The sequence below is a fragment of the Paroedura picta genome, chromosome 13 (assembly GCF_049243985.1).
Source record: "Paroedura picta isolate Pp20150507F chromosome 13, Ppicta_v3.0, whole genome shotgun sequence".
In the NCBI taxonomy this organism is placed as follows: Eukaryota; Metazoa; Chordata; class Lepidosauria; order Squamata; family Gekkonidae; genus Paroedura; species Paroedura picta.
Genome location: NC_135381.1, coordinates 33,754,799 through 33,778,400, shown reverse-complemented (window position 1 = coordinate 33,778,400; position 23,602 = coordinate 33,754,799). Strand labels below are relative to the sequence as shown.

The 23,602-nt window shown below is 45.2% G+C and overlaps 1 protein-coding gene across 2 annotated transcripts in view; it reads left to right on the top strand.

Annotated features, from left to right (window-relative positions):
- Window positions 1–23,602, top strand: part of PCDH19 (protocadherin 19) — a 149,085-nt gene that overhangs the window by 85,478 nt on the left and 40,005 nt on the right. Inside the window, exon 4 of one of the 2 annotated variants that reach the window (XM_077307386.1) lies at window positions 4,264–4,433. In XM_077307386.1, the coding sequence (XP_077163501.1) occupies window positions 4,264–4,433 (170 nt within the window). Of the gene's footprint in view, window positions 1–4,260; window positions 4,434–23,602 lie in introns of both variants that reach the window. The other variant, XM_077307385.1, reaches the window with a different exon arrangement.

Sequence of the window (23,602 nt, the reverse complement as noted above, 5' to 3'; positions counted from 1 at the left end):
ATCTTGGCATTCATATTGCCACCCCCAGGTGGTTTAGTTGTTTTTAGACTGCTCTATTTTAAATGTATTCATGTTGTTAACTGATGTAAGATGGCTGGTCCAGGAGCAATGGTTTGCAAATGCAATAAATAAGCCCATCCTGGAGAATAGCAACATGTCCACCTGAATGACCCAAGCTCAATGGAGCAGCACCTGCAGAAGGTTCTGAAACCCAGTTCGATGTTGCCCTAGTTAAAGGATCTTGGGTGGCAAAGCTGGAGAAGATCTCGGTCAGAGAACCTGGAGAGCTACCATCAAAGTAGACAGTTATGGGGTAGAGGAACAGATGGTCTGATGGGCAGCTTCATGTGTTCAAGATGTGCCAAGAGCATCCTTGAGCTGCCAAGGGATAAACCTAAGGGGGGAAAGGGAAGAACTGCAACAAAAGGGCATAGCTGCAGATTTACCCAAATGAATGTCATGAATATAATGTAGTCATCATAGAATTAAAATGTCAACCATTAATCCTCCGGTGTGTTTTTAATCTAGCAAAGCATCACATTTGGGAAAGCTAGATTGCTGCTTTAAGTTTGTTGTGTGAATCTTAAAACCTCGCTCTTTAATTAATCCATTTGGTCTTTCGAAATCAATTTCTCCCCAGCTTTCTGCTGTGCAGGCATGCTGGTTAAGTCCTGGTCTTAAAGGCTTCTTCAAGGATGTCTTTATTGAAAAGGCCAAGCAGGAAGGTATACCAATTGGAGTGCATTTGCCACGACCCTCTCCACGCTCTTCTTCCTCCCCATTCATTCCCCCCCTCCTGATTCTACAGAAGATGCTATAATAGGCGGTCCAGTTTGTTTCCATGGAGACCTGGAAAGGGCTTTGCATTCATGTGGACACGCATAATTCTCTGAACTTTTGTAACATAAGCCATTCCCATGGCTTGGTTGGTTTCAACGCAAAGTTGATTTGTGGTCTTCTGACAGAATGCTCTTACAAGATCACTTACACAAGATTATGCCTGGTGTCAACAGATATCACATTCAGATTTTAAGGAAAAGAGAACACCCAACATTTCCTAGGGCCTTGTTCCAATGAGGTGATCTATAGAAGGAGTAGTGCATATGCATTGGTGCTTTTGGAACCAGGAGATGCTTGGTCTGCTGATTCGCAAATGGACGTTTCAGAGCTGTAGTCTAGCAACTTGCAAGGCTGTGCTGCATGAACTAGAAACTCTAGACTGGTGGAGCCAGACTGGTCATTAGAAAATTTTGGATGTACCCCAACTGACAGCCACAGTAGTGATTAACAAGGCGTTTCCTTTCCAGGGGAGATGAGCAAGTAACCTTGATCTTTGGCCTTGATCTTTGGCCTTCTTAGGAGCTATATCCCATGCAAGCACTTGCAACTGGGGTCTGTGCGGAGCAGAATGGAAGTAGCTGTTGAACATACTAATACAAAGTAGAAGGGACAAGCATATCCAAGAATAGCAAATGAAGGATTAGAGACAGAACAGTTCAGGTCAGGTGGGAGATCAAGCATCCAAGAAGCAGCAGCACAGGGGATGGTGACAGGTGCTTTTCTGGACATGGTGTTCTCCAGAAAGGCCAATTGTTCAGGCTGAGAAGCAGCCGTAGAGGTTGGTGCTAATAGGACCTGGTCATCAGACATGGTGTCAGGTGGAGGAACTAATACTATGATGTCTTTGCTGCTCTTGAAGTACAATCTCAGTCTGTAAGTCTTGTGGTGGAAATAGAACATTAGTGGTACAGACAGCAAGGCTAGACTGACGGGATGTCTGGTATGAGACCTTCTTTACCAGCACTTTTGTCTGGAGAGATGTGGGTTCATTTGAGGGTTTATATCTGCTTTTCTTCAAGAGGGATTCAGGTGGGCAACTGTGTTGGTCTGAGGCAGTAAAGCAAAGCTTGAGTCCAGTGCCTCTAAGACCAACAAAAGTTTACTCAAGGTATAAGCTTTTGTGTGCATGCACACTTCTTCAGATACGGTAGTATCCAAAGAAGTGTGCTTACACATGCAAGCTTATACCTTGAGTAAAATTGTGTTGTTCTGAAAGGCATCAAAATTTGTTTTCCTAAAGAGGCTTACATTGTTCTTGTTTCTTCAATTTTGTATTCACAGCAGTGCTGTTAGGATGAGGCTGTGCTTTGCCCATGGTCACCCAGCAAGCTTCCATGGCAAAGTTGGAATCTGAACCAGATTCTAGTCCAGTAACGCAATTCAGCTCCTACCTTGCCTCATAGGGCTATTACTTATCCCATGAATCTACTGTTCCATTGGCTGTTTGGGCCTTCATGCTGGCTGTGCATGTAGTCACGTACACACTTGGCCCCCACAATGAGTCATGGCATCCAGACCTGGAATTCTGGCAGCTCCCACATCCAGCTGGCACCATATACAATGGTGTTTGTGGGGAAAAGGTGAAAGAGTCTTTTAGGATTGGTTGGAGAAACCTGGGTTGGCCTCATGTGCTGTAGGATGAGAAAGGCAGAGGAAGGGCAAAGTCAAGGCAGAAAGAAAGAAAGAAAGAAAGAAAGAAAGAAAGAAAGAAAGAAAGAAAGAAAGAAAGAAAGAAAGAAAGAAAGAAAGAAAGAAAGAAAGAAAGAGGCAGCTGCTCTCTGATTCCATGGTTGGTCCCCTCCTCAAAGACCAAATTATGTTTTTTCGTTCCTTTGGGTCCTGGGTTTCCTGACCCAGCTTTTGTTGCCTTCAGTCCATTGGCAGCTGCTGGGAATGAACTCCAGTTGGGACCATAGCTTGGCTGGAGAAGAGGCTTCCGCCTTCTCACCATGTGAGCTTTAGTTGACTTGAAACAGCTCTGGGGGACGGCAGTATTTGTCCTATTGGGGGACTTTATGTGCACACTTCTCCCCCCTATTGGTTTTGGGGATGTTATGGATGGGAATAGGGGAGACACCACTGACTGAGGCCCTGAGTTACTTCCCATATAAACCAGAATGTGACATGAGGTAGCTCTCTTGTGGCGCAGGGTGGTAAAGCAGCAGAAATGCTGTCTGAAGCTGTCTGCCCATGAGGCTGGGAGTTCAATCCTAGCAGCCGGCTCAAGGTTGACTCAGCCTTCCATCCTTCCAAGGTTGGTAAAATGAGTACCCAGCTTGCTGGGGGGTAAACGGTAATGACTGGGGAAGGCACTGGCAAACCACCCCGTACTGAGTGTGCCATGAAAACGCTAGAGGGCGTCACCCCAAGGGTCAGACATAACCCGGTGCCTGCACAGGGGATACCTTTACCTTTAGGAATTGCCAGAAGCACTATGATTGGACCGTAGAACTACTGCATGTCATTTCTATGTTATTACTGACTTAATGCCACGTGCAGTGCTACCTTTGAAGAAATACATTCTCCCACCACCATTGAGGTTCTGCTACGTTTGTTTTGTACTATTAATAATAATCCTTTCCCTTCATGGAATCCATGGAGGGAAATGTGTGTCTCTATTGATGTGCTGACCAACCCCAGGCTTTCTTAGCTTCTGAAGTTGGCTAAGTTGTGTGCTTCCCAAATGCACCCAAGGACCATGTGTATTTCAAGCTGCCGACCAAGGCAAGCTAGCTTTAAAGGGCATGTATTACTTAAATATTACATCAGTTACGTGGATACCTCTCTCAGCCACTGTGTATTGCTCTGTGTTTCCTGCATGTTGACTTAACCCAGTCTGGGAGTTCTGCTTAAGCAACCTGAGTAATGCTCAGCCTTACATTGTTCATAATCATGGGAGACTTTTGTTCCTCGGCCGTTGGAGGAGTTCAGAGCTGTACGCGTCACACTGTGCGGAATCGCTTGAGTTGCGATTGTACTTTGTCTCTTCCGATTACTCTCCTCACACAGAAGGTGTCTCCTCCCCCCCGCCCGTCTTGCCTCAAGTATAGCTTTGGCTGTGCTGTGCTCAGACGCCTTCTCCTCGCTTTGTTCCACAAGCAGGGACTTCTTTTGCTAGCAAGAATAAGAGCAAGAATCATTTGTAAGTTCCCCCCCCTCCCCCCGCTCTCACACACCTTGGGGCTGCCTCCAGTTCTTGCTAGCTTTAGTGCATGATGAGTGTTCAGATCAAGGGGTGTAGCTGCTGCTCTCTTGTCCTGAAAAGACCCCCTTGTGGCTTCTGAGTGCCTGGCTGGAGGATGATTCCTTTCTCCCTCTGGAGTGACAGAAACGCTGCAGATTGCGCCTGAGGCTTCCAACACCCTCTGGGCCAAGTCGTGGCTTGGTGGAGTAAGTCATTGTTTTTTTCCTTACACCCAGCAGTTCAACATTCAAGGACTTGGAGGGGAACAGCCTGAAAGACAGCGGGCACGAAGAGAGTGACCAGACAGACAGTGAACATGATGTCCAGCGCGGCTTGTACTGTGACACAGCTGTGAACGATGTTTTGAACACTAGCGTCACTTCCATGGGGTCTCAAATGCCTGAACAAGGTAGGTTGGATTGTTTGCCAATTCCACGTAGTGCAGAGATATCCATGTGTGTGTATCCAGAGAGAGAGAGAGACAGAGAGAGAGACAGAGAGAGAGAATACAGGTGTACAGCTGGTTTGGCCATGTTCCTTGTCACTGGAATGTTATGGAATGTTTGCAAACATTCTAACTTCTCAACAAAATAGCGAACATAGAAGGACTGTGTTATGCTTGGGAAGAAAGTGAGGAATCTTCAGAATGCTTTATGCAAGACATAAAAGGAGGGTTGATATTGGTAAGAATTCTGGACAGGCAGCCCAGAATGCTAGCCAGAAAACCACTGCTACTGGGGAGTCAAATCTAAGCAGAGGTGAGGATTGTGAACGGAGTGACCTAGCATGTGGATGCCAGTTAGTATTCTATCCTATCCTTCCCTGTGGCTTGGCTTCTAAAGAGCTGTGGTGCACATGGTCTTATGAACGTGCTGTTCTAGGATATTGCTGGGTCTTATGGTTGCATTTCTTTTTAAAATAGAGCTTATAAGAACTTCAAAAATAATGCAGCCCACGTCTTCCAATAAACATAGCAGTTGTCAGAAATCCCCCATGTATTCCTGCCATGATTTAGTGCAGGGGTAGTCAACCTGTGGTCCTCCAGATGTCCATGGACTACAGTTCCCATGAGCCCCTGCCAGCAAGGGAGGAGGGCAGGATGCTGTTTCTGTTGGCTGCAGAGGAGAGGACACGCAGTAATGGGTTTAAACTTCAAGTACAACGATAGAGGCTAGATATCAGGAAAAAAATTTCACAGTCAGAGTAGTTCAGCAGTGGAATAGGCTGCCTAAGGAGGTGGTGAGCTCCCCCTCACTGGCAGTCTTCAAGCAAAGGTTGGATACACACTTTTCTTGGATGCTTTAGGATGCCTAGGGCTAATCCTGCGTTGAGCAGGTGGTTGGACTAGATGGCCTGTATGGACCCTTCTAACTCTATGATTCTATGATTCTATGAAGACCACAGGTTGACTATCCTTGATTTAGTAGATTGTGGTCTTGCTCTGATTTAATGCTTTGCCATGTCTAAGAATAGCTAACACCCAAGGATGCCCTCGTATTCCTGACCTCCTTCCCCTTCCTCCTCACCGCTATTTGGTCTCCCTCTCATTCCTTTCTTTTCCAACCCATAGATTAGCAAGATGTTGTAACTTCCTTGAATTAGTATCTGTTTTGTGTTCCCTGGGAGGGGGGCACCTCTCCTGGCCCCTGTATATATCTTTGCTTGTTTCTGTAAAGCCAGTTCTAACTATGCCCTATGTGCAGTATCTTGCTCTGCTCTAATAAAGAACTTTTCTAAAGAAGGTTACTTTTTCTTGGAGTAAACAAAGAACCTCACAGCAAAGATAGAAGTCACTGCTTGCATGGCCTTGTTTGAAGAAGAGCTGTGTGAAAGGCTTGATTTCTTTTAAAAATAAGACTTTCAGCTATGCAAGTCTTTTTGTCTCTTTGCAGATGTGTGTGGGGTTACCCAGTGATGAAGGCTATGTACTTTATACATACTCAAAGACAACACCCTCTTGATTCCAACTGCTTTATGTTTAAGCCTTGACACTAGAAACATGTTTTGGTAATACACGAAGCCCTCCTTGCCTGCATTTTTTAATTTTTCTTATGGGATGTCTCCATCATTTCCCATACACACTTGGAGCCATTGTAGGCTAGAATCCAATGCTGAAGTCATTTCAGGCTGCATCATGAGTTTCCAAATTTTGGCCCATTCATTAAAAAAAAGAGAGAAACTTTAGACGCACAGGCATCTGTTTCTCATCAAAACATGATGTTTTCTTCCTGTTGCTTGATAAATGATGCTGTTTTGACCCGCTCCAAAGTGTTTCTCTCATAACAACAAGTCCCCGATGAGCTGTTTTGCCCACAACGGAGGCATTCAGCCGCTCCACTCAGTCCCTTTTGAAACTTATTTCCTCCCCTTGGCTATTACAACTTTATATCAGACTAGATGGGGGTTTATAAAGCATATGGGGAAAGTATAAATACATATTTAAGGGACACTGTGTTTTTTGCGTCATGGTGTTCTGATAGCAATACACACTTGGGGATGCATCTGTGGATGTATGTGGGCGGAGGTGTATAAACGGCATGGTGGCAGCAGCAGTCACAGTCTGAGGCTCTTCAATCTAACAAGGAATGGTTTATTTAGGAAAAGCATATCTGGGCAAAATGTAGACCAGGGGTAGTCAAACTGTGGCCCTCCAGATGTCCATGGACTACAATTCCCAGGAGCCCCTGCCAGCGAATGCTGGCAGGGGCTCCTGGGAATTGTAGTCCATGGACATCTGGAGGGCCGCAGTTTGACTACCCCTGCTGTAGACTGATGCAGTCAGCCACCTAACATTTACCTCCTTCCTTTTCGGGCCTAGTTCGTCTTGTAGGCTTTTAGATGAAAATCGGCAACCGGCAATTCTTAAAGCGACCCTTTGCCTTGGTATTCCTTGGAAGTGGCATAGTGGCACTGTTGCTGGCTTTTACCTTTCTTTTCCTCTGATGATTAGGGCTGCTGGGACGAGGCCTGGTAGCTCTTGGGTCATCAGCTGGGATCATTTTGGGGGGTTGAAATTGGGGAAGAAGGTGCTGTGCAAGGTCATGATGTCACTTCTGCGTGAGTGATGTCTAGGAATTTCCCCAGTCTCTATACCCTGACCAGGATGGTACAAGCTTGCCCATTCTTGACTGATCTCAGAAGCTAACTAAAGTCAGCCCAGGTAAGTAGATGGATGGGTGGCCACCAAGTCAGCCCAGTGGCACGACACAGAGGCAGGCAAAGGCAATCCACCTCTGATTGTCTCTTGTTTTGAAAATTAGCTGCAACTTGAAGGCAATTTACACACACATTGTGGTAACAGCCAAAGAGATTAGAGGTATCGCCAGAAAGGAGCAGCTCTCATGCAGCAGGGATCTGCAGCCTCCGAGCCTCAGAGGGAAGTGAAAGGAGGAGGAGGAGGAGGTGTCAGGTGTGGGGGACAGAAGGTGATTGGCTGGATGCTGAACTGACAAGCAAGTCAGTTGGAGGAGGAGGCACTCAGGGGTGGGACAGCCATCCTGAGTGGGTGTTAAGCGCTGAGTGGCACTCAAGCCATGAGACATGCTCCTCCTCCAAGGCCTTACCAGAAATATATAATATGGAACAGAATTGAATATTAATCTTGAAACACATCTCCAAAATTTGGGTCTTCTTAACCTTTATATCCTTTAAAACAACAAGGACAACAACACCTCTCTCTTATTTCAGAACGAAAACAGTGGGGTGTGTGTATATATTTGAGTAAGTGAGATTGTGTGATCTCAAGGTAAGAAAGGTCTTTTCTAATACTGGTTCTGACAAAAAGAACGATTTTCTTCACCTAGCGGTCTTTAAAAATCAAAGAAAAAGAGAGGGGAGAAACAAACTGTTGAAGAAAGGAGGGTGGAGAAAAAGTCACAGGTTTGGAAACCCTGCATTCTTGTTTCTTTGAGGAACGAATTGTGATTGGTGATTTCTTCCCTTTCCCATGATAGGCTGGGTTAGTGAGCAGCAAACAGGATTGGTTGGCTGGAAGTTTAAGAACTCTTTGGCCTTTTGGCCAGTTGGAGGAAATTTTTAACAGTTGTAAGAGAAACCTGAAAAGGCTAAAGGAAGAAGCAGCCTAGGACAATGTAACATGAGAGAAATACGGAAGGATCAGAGATACAGCTACGAAAATATCCACGTAGGAGGAGATTGCCAAACAGAGCAAATCTTTGAGATGTGTTTTTCTTCTAGCTTTTTTTGGTATGTGTGTGTGTGTGGGGGGGGGGGAGTCCTTGCTTAGCTCACTTCAGAAACTGAGATTAGTTACCGCTGTCACGTTTCTTGAGGAACAACTAAAGCAGTATTCTGAATGCAGTGCTGAATAGGTTGATGGAATCAAATGTAAAGACTGAATAAAACAAATCCCCAAATACGCTCAAGGCCTTAAGTCGTAGCCATTTTCCTCTGACAGGCTGTTTGTCACACATGTTATCTGAGAGAGCCCTGACTAGCAGTGGATCTATGGAGTCTCCAGCAGAGAAAAAGGCCTTTTCCAGTACCGGTGATCGGAGATCCGCTAACTGGAAGTTCCCGGGGCCATCTGCATTAAAAGCTGGTAGACGGTGACTGAACTGGAGTTCCATATAAGTCAGCTGCATCTCCCTGTTTTAGTGAAAAAGGGTTCTGGCTCAGCCTCAGACCACCCGATTTTCATGTAGTAGATCCCTGGTACAATCCTGGATGCCTCCAGTTAGGGGTTAGCCTTTAACAAGTATTGGGAAAGGCCCTTTTATCTGCTGGAGACCCCAGAGATCAGCTGCCAGGATGGCTCCAGAATCCAACACCTGGCTTGTCCCAGGGCACTTACCAGTCTGTTCCTGGCCAGTAATAATGCAGAGGAGCCCTTTAGGGCCTCAGCCTAACAAAAACACTTCCACCAAGGGCTGAGCTTTGCATCTAGGAGGTCCTAGTTTCAGTTCGTAGCATGACCCATTAAGGGAGCTTGGGTTGCAAAAAGATCTTTTTTTTCTACTGGAGACCTTCTGTCAGTCACAGCCGACAATCCTTGGGGAACTGCCATTTTCAGTGAAGGGTCCCTGAAACATCAACAGAATGGCTTGAATTTGACTTTGCTTGTTCTAGCAGCCACCAGTGGGCCAGAAGGGCAGTGGCCCACTGGGAATATTTCCTCTCAGTTAAATGGGCAGTCTGCCCTTACTGCGGATTCCGCCTGAGCCAGCTTGGTGTAGTGGTTAGGAGTGCGGACTTCTAATCTGGCAGGCTGGGTTTGATTCCCTGTTCCCCCACGTGCAACCAGTTGGGTGACCTTGCACTCGCCACAGCACTGATAAAGCTGTTCTGACGGAGCAGTAATATCAGGGCTCTCTCAGCCTCACCCACCTCACAGGGTGTCTGTTGTGGGGAGAGGAAGGGAAGGGAAATGTAAGCCGCATTGAGACTCCTTGTAGAGAAAAGTGGCATATAAGAACCAACTCTTGTTCTTGAACTGAGCTGCCAGCCACACCATGTCTTGCCGGCCCATGTTAATTTCCCAATCCACCCCATCTCTTAGGTTAACTGTGGACATGCATGAAGAGGGAGGAGAAGGAATGATGAGACACACCCAAAGTCCATCCCCTCCATTCTGAATATTAGGGAAATGATGCTGAAAGGGAGCCCTCTGGGAAGCCCTCAAGTTGGGACGGGTCCAAATGGGCTTGCTCCTTATGCCATTATCGCTCATGATGTTCATCCTGATTCACAATCCACAGATGTTCTGTCGACGATTACTAGGCTGCTCTAGGATTGCTATCTAGTGGTTTGTTGCTCTTCTTCACTGGTGCTATATTTGCACACAGTTGGATGTGTGCCCCCGTAGAGTGTGCAGTAGCTAAACTGGCATCGTTTGTAGCGCCTACGGGTGGGGGAGTCCGTGAAAATATGTTCCATATTTAGGATTGTGAAAGATGCCAGCAAATGCAGGGGGGGGGGGAGAATAGGAAATAAGTCTGAAAAAATGTAATTAAGATTGGTTGAAATACGTGAAAAGCTTTGTGATGCAGGTTGGGAACGTGGTTGTTGCAGGACTTACTGCATTGCTGCTTCTGGTGCTACAGGGTGGGACGTCTGTTTGGCTGGGTGATCATTTGGGTATCAGAATTAGAATGCAAGTCATAACAGCACATGCATGCAGGTTAGCCTTATCCTGGATTGGTCACTTGTCTCCTGCTTTCTTTTCTTGAGCTTCTCTGGGCTGACCCACTGCAATGTGTTTCCCTCCCGCCAGAAGTCAGAGGCATAGTGAAGAAACAACTGCCGTTTATTTATTTTTCATATACAGTATGTGTGTGGTGTAGTCAGAAGATCCTAAGATTGTCTGGCATCCAGGCAAGAGATGTTCGGAGGTGGTTTTCCATTGCCTGTCCCTGTATCACACCGTGATATTCTTTGGACATCACCCTTCCAAGTGCCAGCCAGGGCTCCTCCCACAGAATCAGTAACGTGTCCAGTACGATGGTGCTTATTCTGTATCAGAACCAAACGACTGGGCACAGTCCCTCAAAAAATTGACTTGTTCATGTCATGGCTGGAACATGAAGGGACCTGGTTCACATATGCCATGTGTGGCTATTTGTCAAGTGTTGGATAGTCTGCTGGTGAGAAACCCTGCAAGATGCAAGCCAATTCCAAGAAGAAGAAGAATGAGGAGGAGGAGGAGGAGTTGGTTATATACAGCTGTAAGCCGCTCTGAGCCTCCTTCAGGTAGGGAAAAGCGGCATATAAGAACCAACTCTTCTTCTTCTTCTTTTCTCTACTTGAAGGAGTCTCAAAGCTGCTTCCAATCATCTTCCCTTTCCTCTCCCCACAACAGACGCCTTGTGAGGTGGGTGGGGCCGAGAGAGCCCTGATATTACTGCTCAATCAGAACAGTTTTATCAGTGTTGTGGCGAGCCCAAGGTCACCCAACTGGCTGCATGTGGGGGAGTGCAAAATCGCACCCGGCATGCCAGATTAGAAGTCCGCACTCCTAACCACTACACCAAGCTGGCTCTCCACATCGCAGAGTATGTTTTTTTTATGACCTGAACTGTCCTGGTGGGTGCTGTCACTGGGATCAAATGGATTTGCCGGCAGGCCATGTAGGCCCCCCTTCCCCAGAGTGCTCCAGAAAATTGTGTAGGGGGGAGGCTGAAGCCCCTTCTCCTCATGGATCGTACTCCTGATCCAAATCAGGCAGTTCAAATCAGTGAGAACTGAAATGAATCAGCAACTCATGCAGGTATGGTTTCCATCCTCCGGGTGGTGGCCAGAAATCTCCAGGAAGTACACCAAGCCCAAGGCAGCAGAGATTAGTTTTCCTGGAGAGAATGGATGCTTCGGAAGGTGGAGGCAATGGCATAATACCCCTTTGAAGTCCCTTCCTTGCCCTGCCTTTCTCAAGCTCCACCCCCCAATTTTTTAAAGTATGTCCCAACCTGGTGCTGGCAGCCCTACACACCGGACGGCTGCGCAGGAGGAGGACATAAGACTTGCATGTGTATACTCTGTGATTCATAGAATCATAGAAAAATAGAGTTGGAAGGGACCTCATGGGTCATCTAGTCCAACCCCCTCACAACCCTATCACTCATCCACTGTCACCTGCCACCCTGTTGAACTTTCACCGAATCAGCCTCTCCGTCAGATGGCTATCTTGCCTCTGTTTAAAAATGTCCAAATTCTAATTCAACCTGTATATGAAAATGTGCCCCCTGTTGAGCTCTGTATTTTGTATTGGCATGCAAGCAGTGTCTACTAGGCCCGATTCCTTTGCTGTCCATGGAGCAAAATTCTTCCACCAGAAGTAAAAGATGCCCGAAGCGTTAATTCTGGATCTTAGGCTGCAAAATGACTTCAGTTAACCCTGTAAAGCTTTCTAAATGGGAGTTGATGGCGGCCACTTTCCAATTCCCCACCGCCAGCCATGCTTAATGGGAGAGCTGCGATATCTGCAGCAATAATGTATTTTCCGGACAACCTTCTTATGGGTAGAGATGAAAAAATTAAACATTTATAGATCTGGGCTGCGGAAGTTTAAAATCTTCCAGACCCAGACTCTTTCTAAAAGAGGTAGCATTTATTATACTGCTATAAGGAAGACAAGGGTTTTTAAAAAGAAAGGTTTATTGAGGGGGGGGAGGGGGGAGGCATAAGGAAAGTGATGGTTCAGCTTTATCAATTATTATGTCTTTTAGAGCATTAACGATATACTTTTAAAGTGTTCATCATGCATAGATATTCAAAGCCCCAGTTTGGGCCTTACTTTTGAACACATATGCTCAGGATTGCAGCCTTAATATTGTTTCAAATGCTACATTTTATCATTAGATTTTCAAAATGGCTTTTATAAAGGGGTCTGAGCAGGACTGAGCAGGCTTGCAACTGTGCATTCTCCTGAGTGGTGAACATTTCGCTGGTTCTTTTCACAGGCCAGAGTTTTGCTTTGCTTGGAGTTTCACCAGTTCTTGATTCTGCCATTGAGTCAAATAACTAATAACAGAACTACATGCATTTCTGCACTGCATGCATGATATACCACACTATACTAAGCAGTCCCAAGTTCATTTGCATCTCCCCTTGCATGTGCCCTGATGATGTATTTTTAAAAAATCTTGATACAGCATTAAGAGACTATTTTTGTGTATTTTATCCACACACACACACACTCTGCAGAAAGAACCTTGATGTAGTTGTGTATATGATCACATCAAAGGTTGCTTTTATTCGATGTTTGACTAATGTACCCATGAACATTGATGAGATTGGTGGAGAAAAGGACTGTACAAATACACAAAGCTGCTGCAAATTGCATACAAACTCTTTTGATTTTTTTTTTAATTCGGTATTTTAAAAAATGGAAAAATTGAGTTCCAGTCAAGAGCACTGGCATAGAATCAGTCCCAGTTCAAGCCCAAACCAAATTATTTGGAACTGCAAAGAGCAGAGAGGAATTGCCTGGAAATATCCCTGTTAACCCAGAAATCCAACACAAGAAGTATGTGAGCTGGTGGATTCTACTTTAGTAGTGGTGAGTGAACATGCTCAGAGGCATATGCAGCTTTTAATTATTATCATGCATGCACCAATGCAATTTATTTCATGAACGCAGGATTTGGAAATTCAACTTTTCCAGACATCAGTCATTTTTCTATGCCTCGTGCAAAGTTATTTTTGCTTCAAAAGTAAGCTTAAAATGCACTTTGGATCCTATCCAAAGTGTATATGAATGGCCCTATATGTTTTGAGTAGATGTATAAGATTCTCCACTCTCAGTATCAAGTGTCTAGTCCTCATGACTGCATAGATATACTTTCATGCTTAGACTTACTTCAGGAACTTAGAATGCTAGGAAGCAGGGTTGGGCGCTTTGGCAGGCCAACCCTACTAGGAAGCCCTCCCATGAGTGATATATTTTAAGGGTTTCTGAGTCTGGCCACTAATGGTGGGGAGGCATAGGATTACTAGCTCCAGGTTGGGAATCTTCTGGAGATTTGCGGGTGGAGACTCAGGAGGACAGGAAGCACCTTCCAAAACATCAGTTCTCCCCAGAGGAACTGAAGATAAGCTTTGATTCCAGGGGAACCCCAGGTTGGCATCCCTAGGCCACTTAGACAGTGGTGCTCAGGAAAGAAAGTTGGCAAATGAGATCTGGGACACTGTCTGTCCCCCACAAGGCAGTGGTTGCAAGGAGCTATGACAATCCACAGAAACATCTTTTCCCAAGTCCCTTTCTTTGTTTTTTGTTTTATTTTGCACTAAACATCCAGGCTTGTAACGAGTTCTAGAGAAGAGCTTAAACCCTGCTTCATGTTTTGTTTTTTTCTGACTCAATGGCCGTACATCTTCCTGCTGCATTCCCTGTAAGCCAGGAATTGTTTCGTGAAACCCATAAATTGGAGTCCTCGTATTGCTACTTCTTGCGTGAATGAACATTTTCATCACGGTGCCTAAGTACCTGCAAATTGAGATTGCTGATGATCTCAAAAGCTTTCCAGTAAAGGCGGCTCCTGCTAGTCTCTCACCTAATATTGCGTGGAGAAGGTGCAAACTACCTTAATGCATTCCATGCAAATATTATGTAAATGGCACTTAGGTGTGAACAAGATATGCAAATGGGACACAGTTCCACAGGCTGTGATAACTTTCTAATGGGAACCTTGGGGGTGATCCCTGTTACCTTAATCACCCAGGAGCCAGTTGCTCCTTCTGTAGAGGAAAATCTCTAAGATCTTCCTTGTTAATACACAAGGGGATGTTTAGACTGGAGTCCTGGGATAAGAAGCTGCTTAAATGCTTATAGCTAGAAGATTGCTGAACTTGGCGGGAGGGGGGGTGGTCTTGGTGGTCATCGGAGGCAGCCTTAACCTCTCTGATTTACTAGGGTTGCTGGCTCCAGGATGGGAAATTACTGGAGGTTTTGGAGGTAAATTCTGGAGGGGGAAAGGAGGAACTTCATTGAAGTAAAATGCCATCTGAGTCCCCTCTTCCAAAGCATCTGTTTTCACCAAAGAAACGGATCAGTTGTTATCCCGGCTGAAGGGAAGCATGCCTGGCCTCAACCCGGGCCAGGGCCTTTTCGGTCCTGGCCCCCACCTGGTGGAATGAGCTCCTGGGTGAGCTGCGGGCCTTGCGGGAGCTTTCAGCATTCCGCAGGGCCTTCAAAACGGAGCTCTTTCACCAGGTCTCTGGTTGAGGCCCAGCAGCAAGGTAGATCAGGGCTCCCCCCACAGGAGTGGCGGTAGGGAAGTCTATCAGCATCCTCTTGCACTGTCCCCTCTAGGTGAAGAAGATTTGGCATTTTAGGTCCAGGAGGAGTGTTTTCACCACAGCATCTTGGTTTTATGGGGTTGTTGTATTGTACGTATTTTGGTTTTTATATTGGTTTTAATGGATTGTATTGGGGTTTTTATCTGAGTGTTGTAACCCGCCTTGAGCCTTCAGCGGGAGGTGGGTAATAATAATAATAATAATAATAATAATAATAATAATAATAATAATAATAATAATAATAATAATTTCATCATCTGGTTTGTGCCCATAAGCAATGGTTCCAAATTGCTGCCTGATAGGAATTCTCCCTGTTCTGATTCAGGTTGTTGCACAAGTATTCTTTTAGCCCATTTACTACTGATATGTTCCACTTTTGGACAGTTGGAGGTGCATGCATGTGAATGCATCTTATCATTGTGGAAGTGTGAATTGCAACTAGGGATGGGTACAAACTAAATTTTTGCAGTTTGGCTTGTGTCTGAATCATGAATTGAATCATGAATCAGTGTGCTGATTCACAAACCAAAGTAGTTCATATTGGCTCTTGAGCCACTTCTGCTTTCTGCTCCCCCGGGCTCTTCGTGGGAAGCAGAGAACAGTGGTTTAAGGGGCTTCAAGCAATTTAAGCCAAAAACCTGAACTATTGTTTGTGAAGAGCAGAAATCCTGCTCTTTGTGAACTGCATCAAAACTGTACCAAAATTAGTGGATGTTCATGGAAGTCTTTCAGTTCACCAACTTTGTTTTGTGAATCATGAACTGCTCCACATTCATGACAAAGCTGGTGTGTGCCCATCTCTAATTGTAACGTTTTCTATTAAATGCTCGGAAAATAAGGTATGTTTGTGTATGTAGATGAAGTTCACATTGCAATGATGGGAAATTAAATTCTGCGAATGAAGGCAGTCCGGGAGGAGTCAGAATTAGGACAGGCAGTGTGAATTTTTGTTACCCATCCTGTGTTTTGCCTTGGGAGGAAGGCCTTCACAAGAGGAATTTCTCTCCGTGTGTGTGCCTGTGTGTCTGTCTCTCTGTGTGTTCATAGCCCTATTTTAGACATGACACAAATGTATGCGTTCATCGCAAGCCACAAGAAATCTCTCTTGACACAGCCGACATCTCAGAGATGAGCTGGGCTGGCAGGATTGCCAATATCATTGTTTGAGATTGGTCAATAAAAGCAGAATTGATTCAAGCTGACGATGAGGCCAGGAGACTGGCTGGAAGGCAGAAAGGGAGGGAGAGTCTAGTTCCCAAATTTGTAGCCCTCCCCCACCCCTCTCCAGCATTGAGAGTCTCGACAGGCCTGGGTAAACTTTCCCATTGCGGTAAAGCCTGTGACTGCTGGGAAAACTCCCTGTCGTCTGTGCTTTAATGGAAGGGCTCCGAGGCTTGACCACAGCAGAGTCTTTCCACGTGATATTGCAAAGGCAGGAGCATCATCTCTGCCCCTGCCGTTCTGCTTGCTTTAGCCGTCGGAACTGAACCCGGTCCCTTTCTTGCTTTTTGATGGCCTTAATGATTGATTAGAGTAATTTCATCAGTTGGGAAGATTGTTTTTAATTGCTCTAATATGCACCCAATTTGGAGTTCATTACCACACTGAATTGTTTTCCTTCCCCTGCTAATTGATACCAAATGGAACCTACCGGAACCCACACTAATGCACCATTCCTTCGGTGTGCAGGCAGGAAAGGACCTGCCTTGGAGTTAATAATCTGTTTATTTCCGAAGGTGCAGAGCGATTGCCTTGAATGTACTCAACGTATTTATTTACCAGCTCTTTCATCCGCTGAACTTTCACGTAGCAGGTTTGTTTTGGGGAAAACAAGGGCTCTGCAGAAACCTGATGATGCTTTCCAAAATCTAACGTTTGCTAGTAGCTGTTTTGTTTTTTAATTCCGGTATCAAATATGGAGCTTTTTGAATGTGTTCATATTGCACCACAAAAATAAACACCCACCAAATCTTTTAGCTAAGGTTATCCAGTTTCTGTGCAGCAGAAAACCTGGATTGTGCTACTAGTATAATGTATACATATTATATACATGTTTCTTGCTTTGTCAGATTTAGTCTACTTCTGCTCATTGTGGTGGAGTGGGAGCTGAAAGCCCTTTCATAGAATCATAGAATAATAGAGTTGGAGGGGACCTCCTGGGTCATCTAGTCCAACCCCCTGCACTGTGTAGGACACTCACATCCCAATTGCTCATCCACTATAACCCACCACCTCCTTTGATCCCAGGAAAACCTGCTCTCATACATTTAAGCCTGCCACCATAGCCTTGAGGGCTAGAAACTTGCTTTTTAAAAATAATGTAAGCTAAATTTAGAAGGAAGAGAAAATTTAGAAGGCATGGCAGAGAAATCACTACCTCCTTGCTTCAAAGTATATAACTAGTCCATGAAGGCCAGCTTTATATTAAAATCTTTGTTACTGCCTTTTCCCCTTTAAATATTATATATTTAATTCTGGTTTTCAAGCCAAAGTTCTTCTCCCCTGGTGGTTCATATGAATTCAAATTTGACATAGAATGGCAGAGACAGATGTTGTGTAAGGTAGCGATCCCCAACCTGTGGGCTGCGGACCACATGTGGTCCATCGACTAAGTGGAGGTGGGCCCCGAAGGACGCCTTCTCCCCCTCCCCCTCTGCCCTTTACTTCATCCACGATCCGGCAGGCGCACATGGGACTATCTCATTGCAGAGAAACTAGCTCAGGGTTCCCATTGATTTGTCATTGTTATGAGTTAAAATTTCCATGAAAATAAAATGTTCCTTATGTTCATTGTTGTGCCGTGTTTGTATCTTATTTTGAAGGGATGTTTAAACATTACCATAGCAATCAGAGAGTGTTAGGGCAGTGGTTGAGAGTAGAGGAGTAAACTACCCCCCCCCACACCGGGCCTCAGTAAAATTGTCAAGCGTTGAGTGGTCCCCAGTGATAAAAAGGTTGGGGACCACTGGTGTAAGGGAATAAAACCCAGACGCAAGCCATACCCCCAGGTATAGGGCCTAAAACCAAGAACCAGGGAAAGGAAGGGAAGGGAGAGAGAAGTCAAAGATGGAGATCATAATATAGGGAAGGGTTAACAGACTTTTATATACAGCAGGCTGACTTTTCATTGCTGACGTTTTTGGAGAGATGGACCGCCCTTCCAATTTTTGAGTCTGTGATCTGAATCAGCAAGGGCCTGCATTCAGGCAAAATACATGGATAACAGCAGGGCTTCTGAGAGTCCCCGTAGATCCCTGGAAAAAGATACCCTCTGGCCTTTCCCTCACACCACACAGACCCTTAACCCAAAGATCATATGCACAAAACTCTTAGCCACTCAAATAGGGACATACTTGGGATCAACCCTGTCTGTATTGGAGACCTCAGAACTGTGTAGTTTCCTTCTGCCATTTTACTTTACAACTGCCTTGTAACACTAAGAGTCAAGGAACTTTACAGGGAAGGTAAAGCTGAGAGACAGAGAATTCAAGGCTACTCCCTATGTGCTTTTGTGGTGCATTGGGGATTCGAACCTGGGTCTCCGCAGTCCAGCTCTAACATTTGCAACACAATAGCTGTCCCTTGTTAATGCAGGATAGTTTGTGGAAGGGAAAGCAAATGCAAATTCTCATCAGCTGTAGTTTTTATTTACATTTACACAACAAAATGGTTCGAGCAGACCGATTTGAGCATCACACATGAAAATGCATCGAGTGAGTGTGCGCACCTTCCTTCCCTGACTTAGGTCCCCTTCCCAGCCTCTCAGAAAAGTGGGAAACTGCCTGTGTGCAATAGCTTCTGACATTGCAAAGCTGCACGGCGCCGTGCTCCATAAACGATGGCACGGACCAGATGCTCAGAGCATAATTGAAAATTCCATTTTATCAGAAGAGCATTTGCTGTCAGAAAGTTTTATCTTTACTTCAACAAAGAGGTTGATTAGATCCCTCAGGGCCTGAATTAGCATCTCCGTGGCTGGATACCCTCTTTTGCAATTCATGGAGTTATTCCTTCTTTGGTTTTTCTCACACTGAGTGCTTTTTAAAAAAGGAAAAGGAAAACAACAAATGCCTCTGCCCTCTTGCAACCCCATTTGTTCCGAAAGTTTAGCTCCTTCATTGCAGTTGAGTGCAAAGAGACAAAGGCATGTTTAATTTCTTCAGTGATCCTTTCATGTTGCGTTACGGAGTGCAAGAACACGCATTGATTGAATTCCTTAACGTTAATAAATAGGTCAGTTTACAAAATACGTGTAGGTGGGTGTTCAGATGTTCTATTTAGAACATGGGTAGCGGTATGGTGAGGTAGGGAGCAGTTGGGTTGGATGAGAGATTGATCAGTGCTGGTGGATGGGTCAGGTGTGGAGCACTGGAAATGCAGTTGGCCAGTTGGTTGGTCATTCATGCCAGTTAGAGGAATACAAAGCTAGAGTGGTGGGTCTCCTTCAGCAATAAGTCTCCCAGATGGGAGGATTTCAGCAGAGCTGAGGGTTTTGTAGCAGGGGATTGGCTTTCTGAGATCACCTGATTTCTCTGACCAATAAGATTCAAGACGGTGCTTCTAGTATCTCACCTTCTTCTGCTTGTGTTTTCCTCTAGCTTGCTAATGTGATGCTTGATCTACAGGCCTGTGGATCTGTATTGTTGTTGTTGTTGTTGTTGCTGTTGTTGTTGGATTTCTAGCCCGCCACTCCCCTAAGGCTCATGGCGGGTTACAACACAATAAAATCCCCAATAAAACTCCCTAATACGTTAAAAGTTCAAAAGCCTAAAAAAGAATCCAACACAACTCCAAGCGGCGTTGTGTTGGACCTCTACACTACAACTCCACTCATATCCCAGAGGGCACGGGGCCGATGATCATGGCCTCAACCGTAAACCTGGCGGAAGAGCTCCGTTTTATAGGCCCTGCTTAAAGTTGGCAAATCCCGCATCACCATATCCTTGCCTGGTCCTATACTTGTTGGGAGCATGGAACTGTGGTGCACATGCACCCCCCCTTCTGTTCACCATAATTTTAAATGTACATTTCAATAGAGAAGGCATACCTATATTTTTTTGTAGATATAGAGATGCCCTTTCAGAGTACTGGGTACATCCCAGAAGAGTCTCAAAATGGCTTCCGATCACCTACCCTTTCTCTCCCCACACCAGACACCTGAGAGGTAGGTGAGCCTAAGAGTGCTCTCTAAGAACTGTGACTGGTCCAAGGTCACCCAGCTGGCTTCATGTAGAGAAGTGGGGAATCTTACAGGCTGCAACTCTTAAACACTACACCAAGAGTTTGTGAAGGGGATAATCCTGGTTGAGAATCCCAGTTACAGGAAAAGAAAGCATCCGGAAATTTGAAGGCAGCCAGATTAGAAGCTGTAAGGTTGGCATATGCCATGTTGGCCAGTCATGAACAGAAAGGCAGTCTTTTGACCCGCTGTTTTTCGGTTCATTGACTTCTTCTTAGCAGTGCAATCTGTTCCAATATAAACCTTTCAGGCATGCATTCCCACTCAGTCTGCGTTACATTCCCCTGTCCTGGCTCTCTCGCTGCTCCACTAGGCAGGAAATTGTTTAAATAGACAGTTAAATGAGTCACAAATTATATAAACTAGTCATAAATAAACACTTCGTTTAAAAAAAAAACACACACACACCCTTCTGTTCGTGGTTCATCTAGTCCAGGGACAGTCAAACTGCGGCCCTCCAGATGTCCATGGACTACAATTCCCATGAGCCCCTGCCAGCGAACGCTGGTAGGGGCTCATGGGAATTGTAGTCCATGGACATCTGGAGGGCCGCAGTTTTCACATATGCAGTTTGGGAAAAAAAGGAAACTTGAGGCAGACTTGTTCAGCAGGCATTTGGACCCTTCAGTACCCAATTATCGCAGTCGGAGACAGCAAGTTCAAAATTTGCAGCGTCCTTAGAAGGAGTGGGAACCTGGCCACTGATTTGATTTGTGCCTGAGTTTGACCCTCGCACGCCAAAGAGGTGCCACTTGTTCTCTGAGCTTCCTACGCCGTTTCCGAAAGCCTGCTTTAGCACAGCAGCAGCATCCACTGCCGGCAGCGGAAAAGTGTTAAACTCATGCCTGTAGATATAAATTGTAGCCAATTGGATTTAAGGGCACACTGGTAAACAGGCCTGTAATCTCCTTTGTTTGCACGTAGAGCTTTATTAAATATCAGAGGCATTTGGAAGACTTAGTCTAATTTGTTTCTCCCCATACCTTGTTATTATTATTATATAATCTGAACTAACATAATGTTAGAATGTGTCTTTCATTGGAGTTAATGAATCCAAGGACACAGGAGTTAGAGATTGCAGCTATAATTGTGTCTCTTTGCCAGCAACTGCAGGAAATGATACCCCATAAGGGAACCTGCTGATGATTTCCCTTCTGTTTAAAGGCCACCTGGAAAGGAAAATGAAAGTTGGGCAGGCAGCCTGTCTGGCTGAGACCCACAAGGTGATTTTCCATTTTAATATATGTTTTTCTGCTGTTCCCCCCCCACCCACCCACCCCCGCTTTAAAATGAAAAATTCCAACAGGCCCATAATACGTGCTCCATAGCTGCCTGGGTAGCTAAAGAACCAATCGGGTTTTGAAAGTGCACATACCATGGGAGAACCAGCTAATTAAGGGAAAGGAACAAATGGACTTCAGTGAGAAGTTCATCTTTTCTTTTGTGTTTTTATTCCTGTTAACAGCTACCTACCCGCCCCCTCCCCATCCACACCTTGATTATTAGGAAAAAAATCCATACGTTTTTCCAAAGGAAGAACTCCAGAGCCTGGGTTTGACAGCCGGGTGTATGTGAATGTTTGGAACTTACCAATGGCAAATGGCTGATGGCCAATGGGTTAAGCCCCCCCCCCATCTCTATTGCTGCTCCTTTCAGAATTGCAGCCTCCCCCAAGTATTTTTTATTGAAAAAAATCCCTGTTGGGGTTTTCTAGCATGCCTTTGTATATAACATGTTTTCTGCTGCCTTCCTGATGATGCAGGTTTGGTTTCTATCTTATCCATGGAATACTTTGGGACATCGGGTGGAAGAAAACAATAGCAGCAAAATAGTCATTTATTTTAAGGAAGCCAGCAGAGAGGGTAAAATTCAGCAAAAGTCTCCCTTATTCTGATACACCTTCCTAGAATCCAGACCTAGTCCCTCTACTTTCTCTTCCTCCAAATATCACCTCCACTGATTCTGTGGTTCAATTTTCTACATTTGGTGGTTCTAAATTATGTAATGTTTACTTAGTCCTTCCATTTATATTTATACTGCTTTAGCACATTCTCACAGAGTTTTCCTTTGTCCTGTGTGTATTGCCTACCTCTGTGCCCCCTGCTTATTTTTTTAACTTTTTTCCTCTGCAATCACGGCAAAACCTGGGGGTTGATTCCAATCAGCTTATTTTTGAATTGGATAGAATTCCACTCCTATGGCACCCGTCCCACATGGCTTTTGTCCTTGCAGGGCTCCCTATTTCCAACCTCCCGACTACCTTTTTGGTGGTCAAAGGGGATTCTGAAATCAGCCGTGGAAGAGCTCTCTGGATCCCACCCCTGCACTTGTTCACATGCACCCCATGGTATTCTTCCCTCTTCCCCTCTTCCCTGTGCTGCCTTCCCCCTAAAATCTCCTCTCTAAAAAGTAGATTGGAGACGCCTTGGCCTAGGGAGCGACCTTAGTTAACTTGCAAGACTCCGAAGCACCACATACAGTGAGAGTGCTGGGAAAATAAGTCAGCACCATGGTAAAAACTTGCTGAAGATTTGAGACTCTTGCCGTGTAATCACGTGCAGAGTCTCCCCAGTCTAGCACATGTGTTTCAGTGAACTTAGACTGCAGGAATTCTTCATTGGATTGCAGTGTGATGTCAAACAGGCTTCAACATGCTACATGTCTTATTCTCTTTGTACAAAACTCTATCAGCCAACTCTGTTTTGAGTCTCCTAAACTTCCACAAGAGCCTCTTGTGGCGCATGGTGGTAAAGCAGCGACGTGCTGTCTGAAGCTCTGACCATGAGGTTGGGAGTTCAATCCCAGCAACCGGCTCAAGGTTGACTCAGCCTTCCATCCTTCCGAGGTGGGTAAAATGAGTACCCAGCTTGCTGGGGGGTAAAACGGTAATGATTGGGGAAGGGAATGGCAAACCACCCTTTATTGAGTCTGCCAAGAAAATGCTAGAGGGCGTCACCCCAAGGATCAGACATGACTCGGTGCTTGCACAGGGGATACCTTTACCTTTATCTTTACCTTTAAACTAACTCTGGAAGAACAAATTCTCCTCCTTTCTGCGTTCTGCTTGTCTGGCTGTTCAGCAGATGGATGAGATGTGCCGGGTCACTCTTGTGAAACTCCCCTGTTGGCCCAAAGACAGTTGTCCGGGTCCGTGTAACATTTTTTAAACGTCCATCTACAACTCGGTTAAGCGCCTCGGGTCATTCTCTGTCTTGAGAACAAGCTCCAGAACAAGAGCAGTCCCAATTAAAGATCACTTTTGAAGAAGGACATTCTTCTACTTTCGAGGCCCTGGAAATAGTTAAAAATTGCCCGTTTCATATTTAGCAGTAGGGTAGGTGTAGGAATGAAAAGGAGCCTTCTGCTAACACAGCAAGCAAGCCGTTCCCGATCTCAAACTGTAATCAGTCTACACAGCTAATGAGTCTGGAAACAGACTGAAGCACTCGGAGTTGGCACCAGGAAGCACACGTTCTAAACTAACCGTCTCTTGTTAACCTTTTGGTGTTTCTTCCATGACACCAATTAGAACCAAAATAAAACTGCACTGTATGGATCTCCAAGCTGAAATAACATTTAAAAAAAGC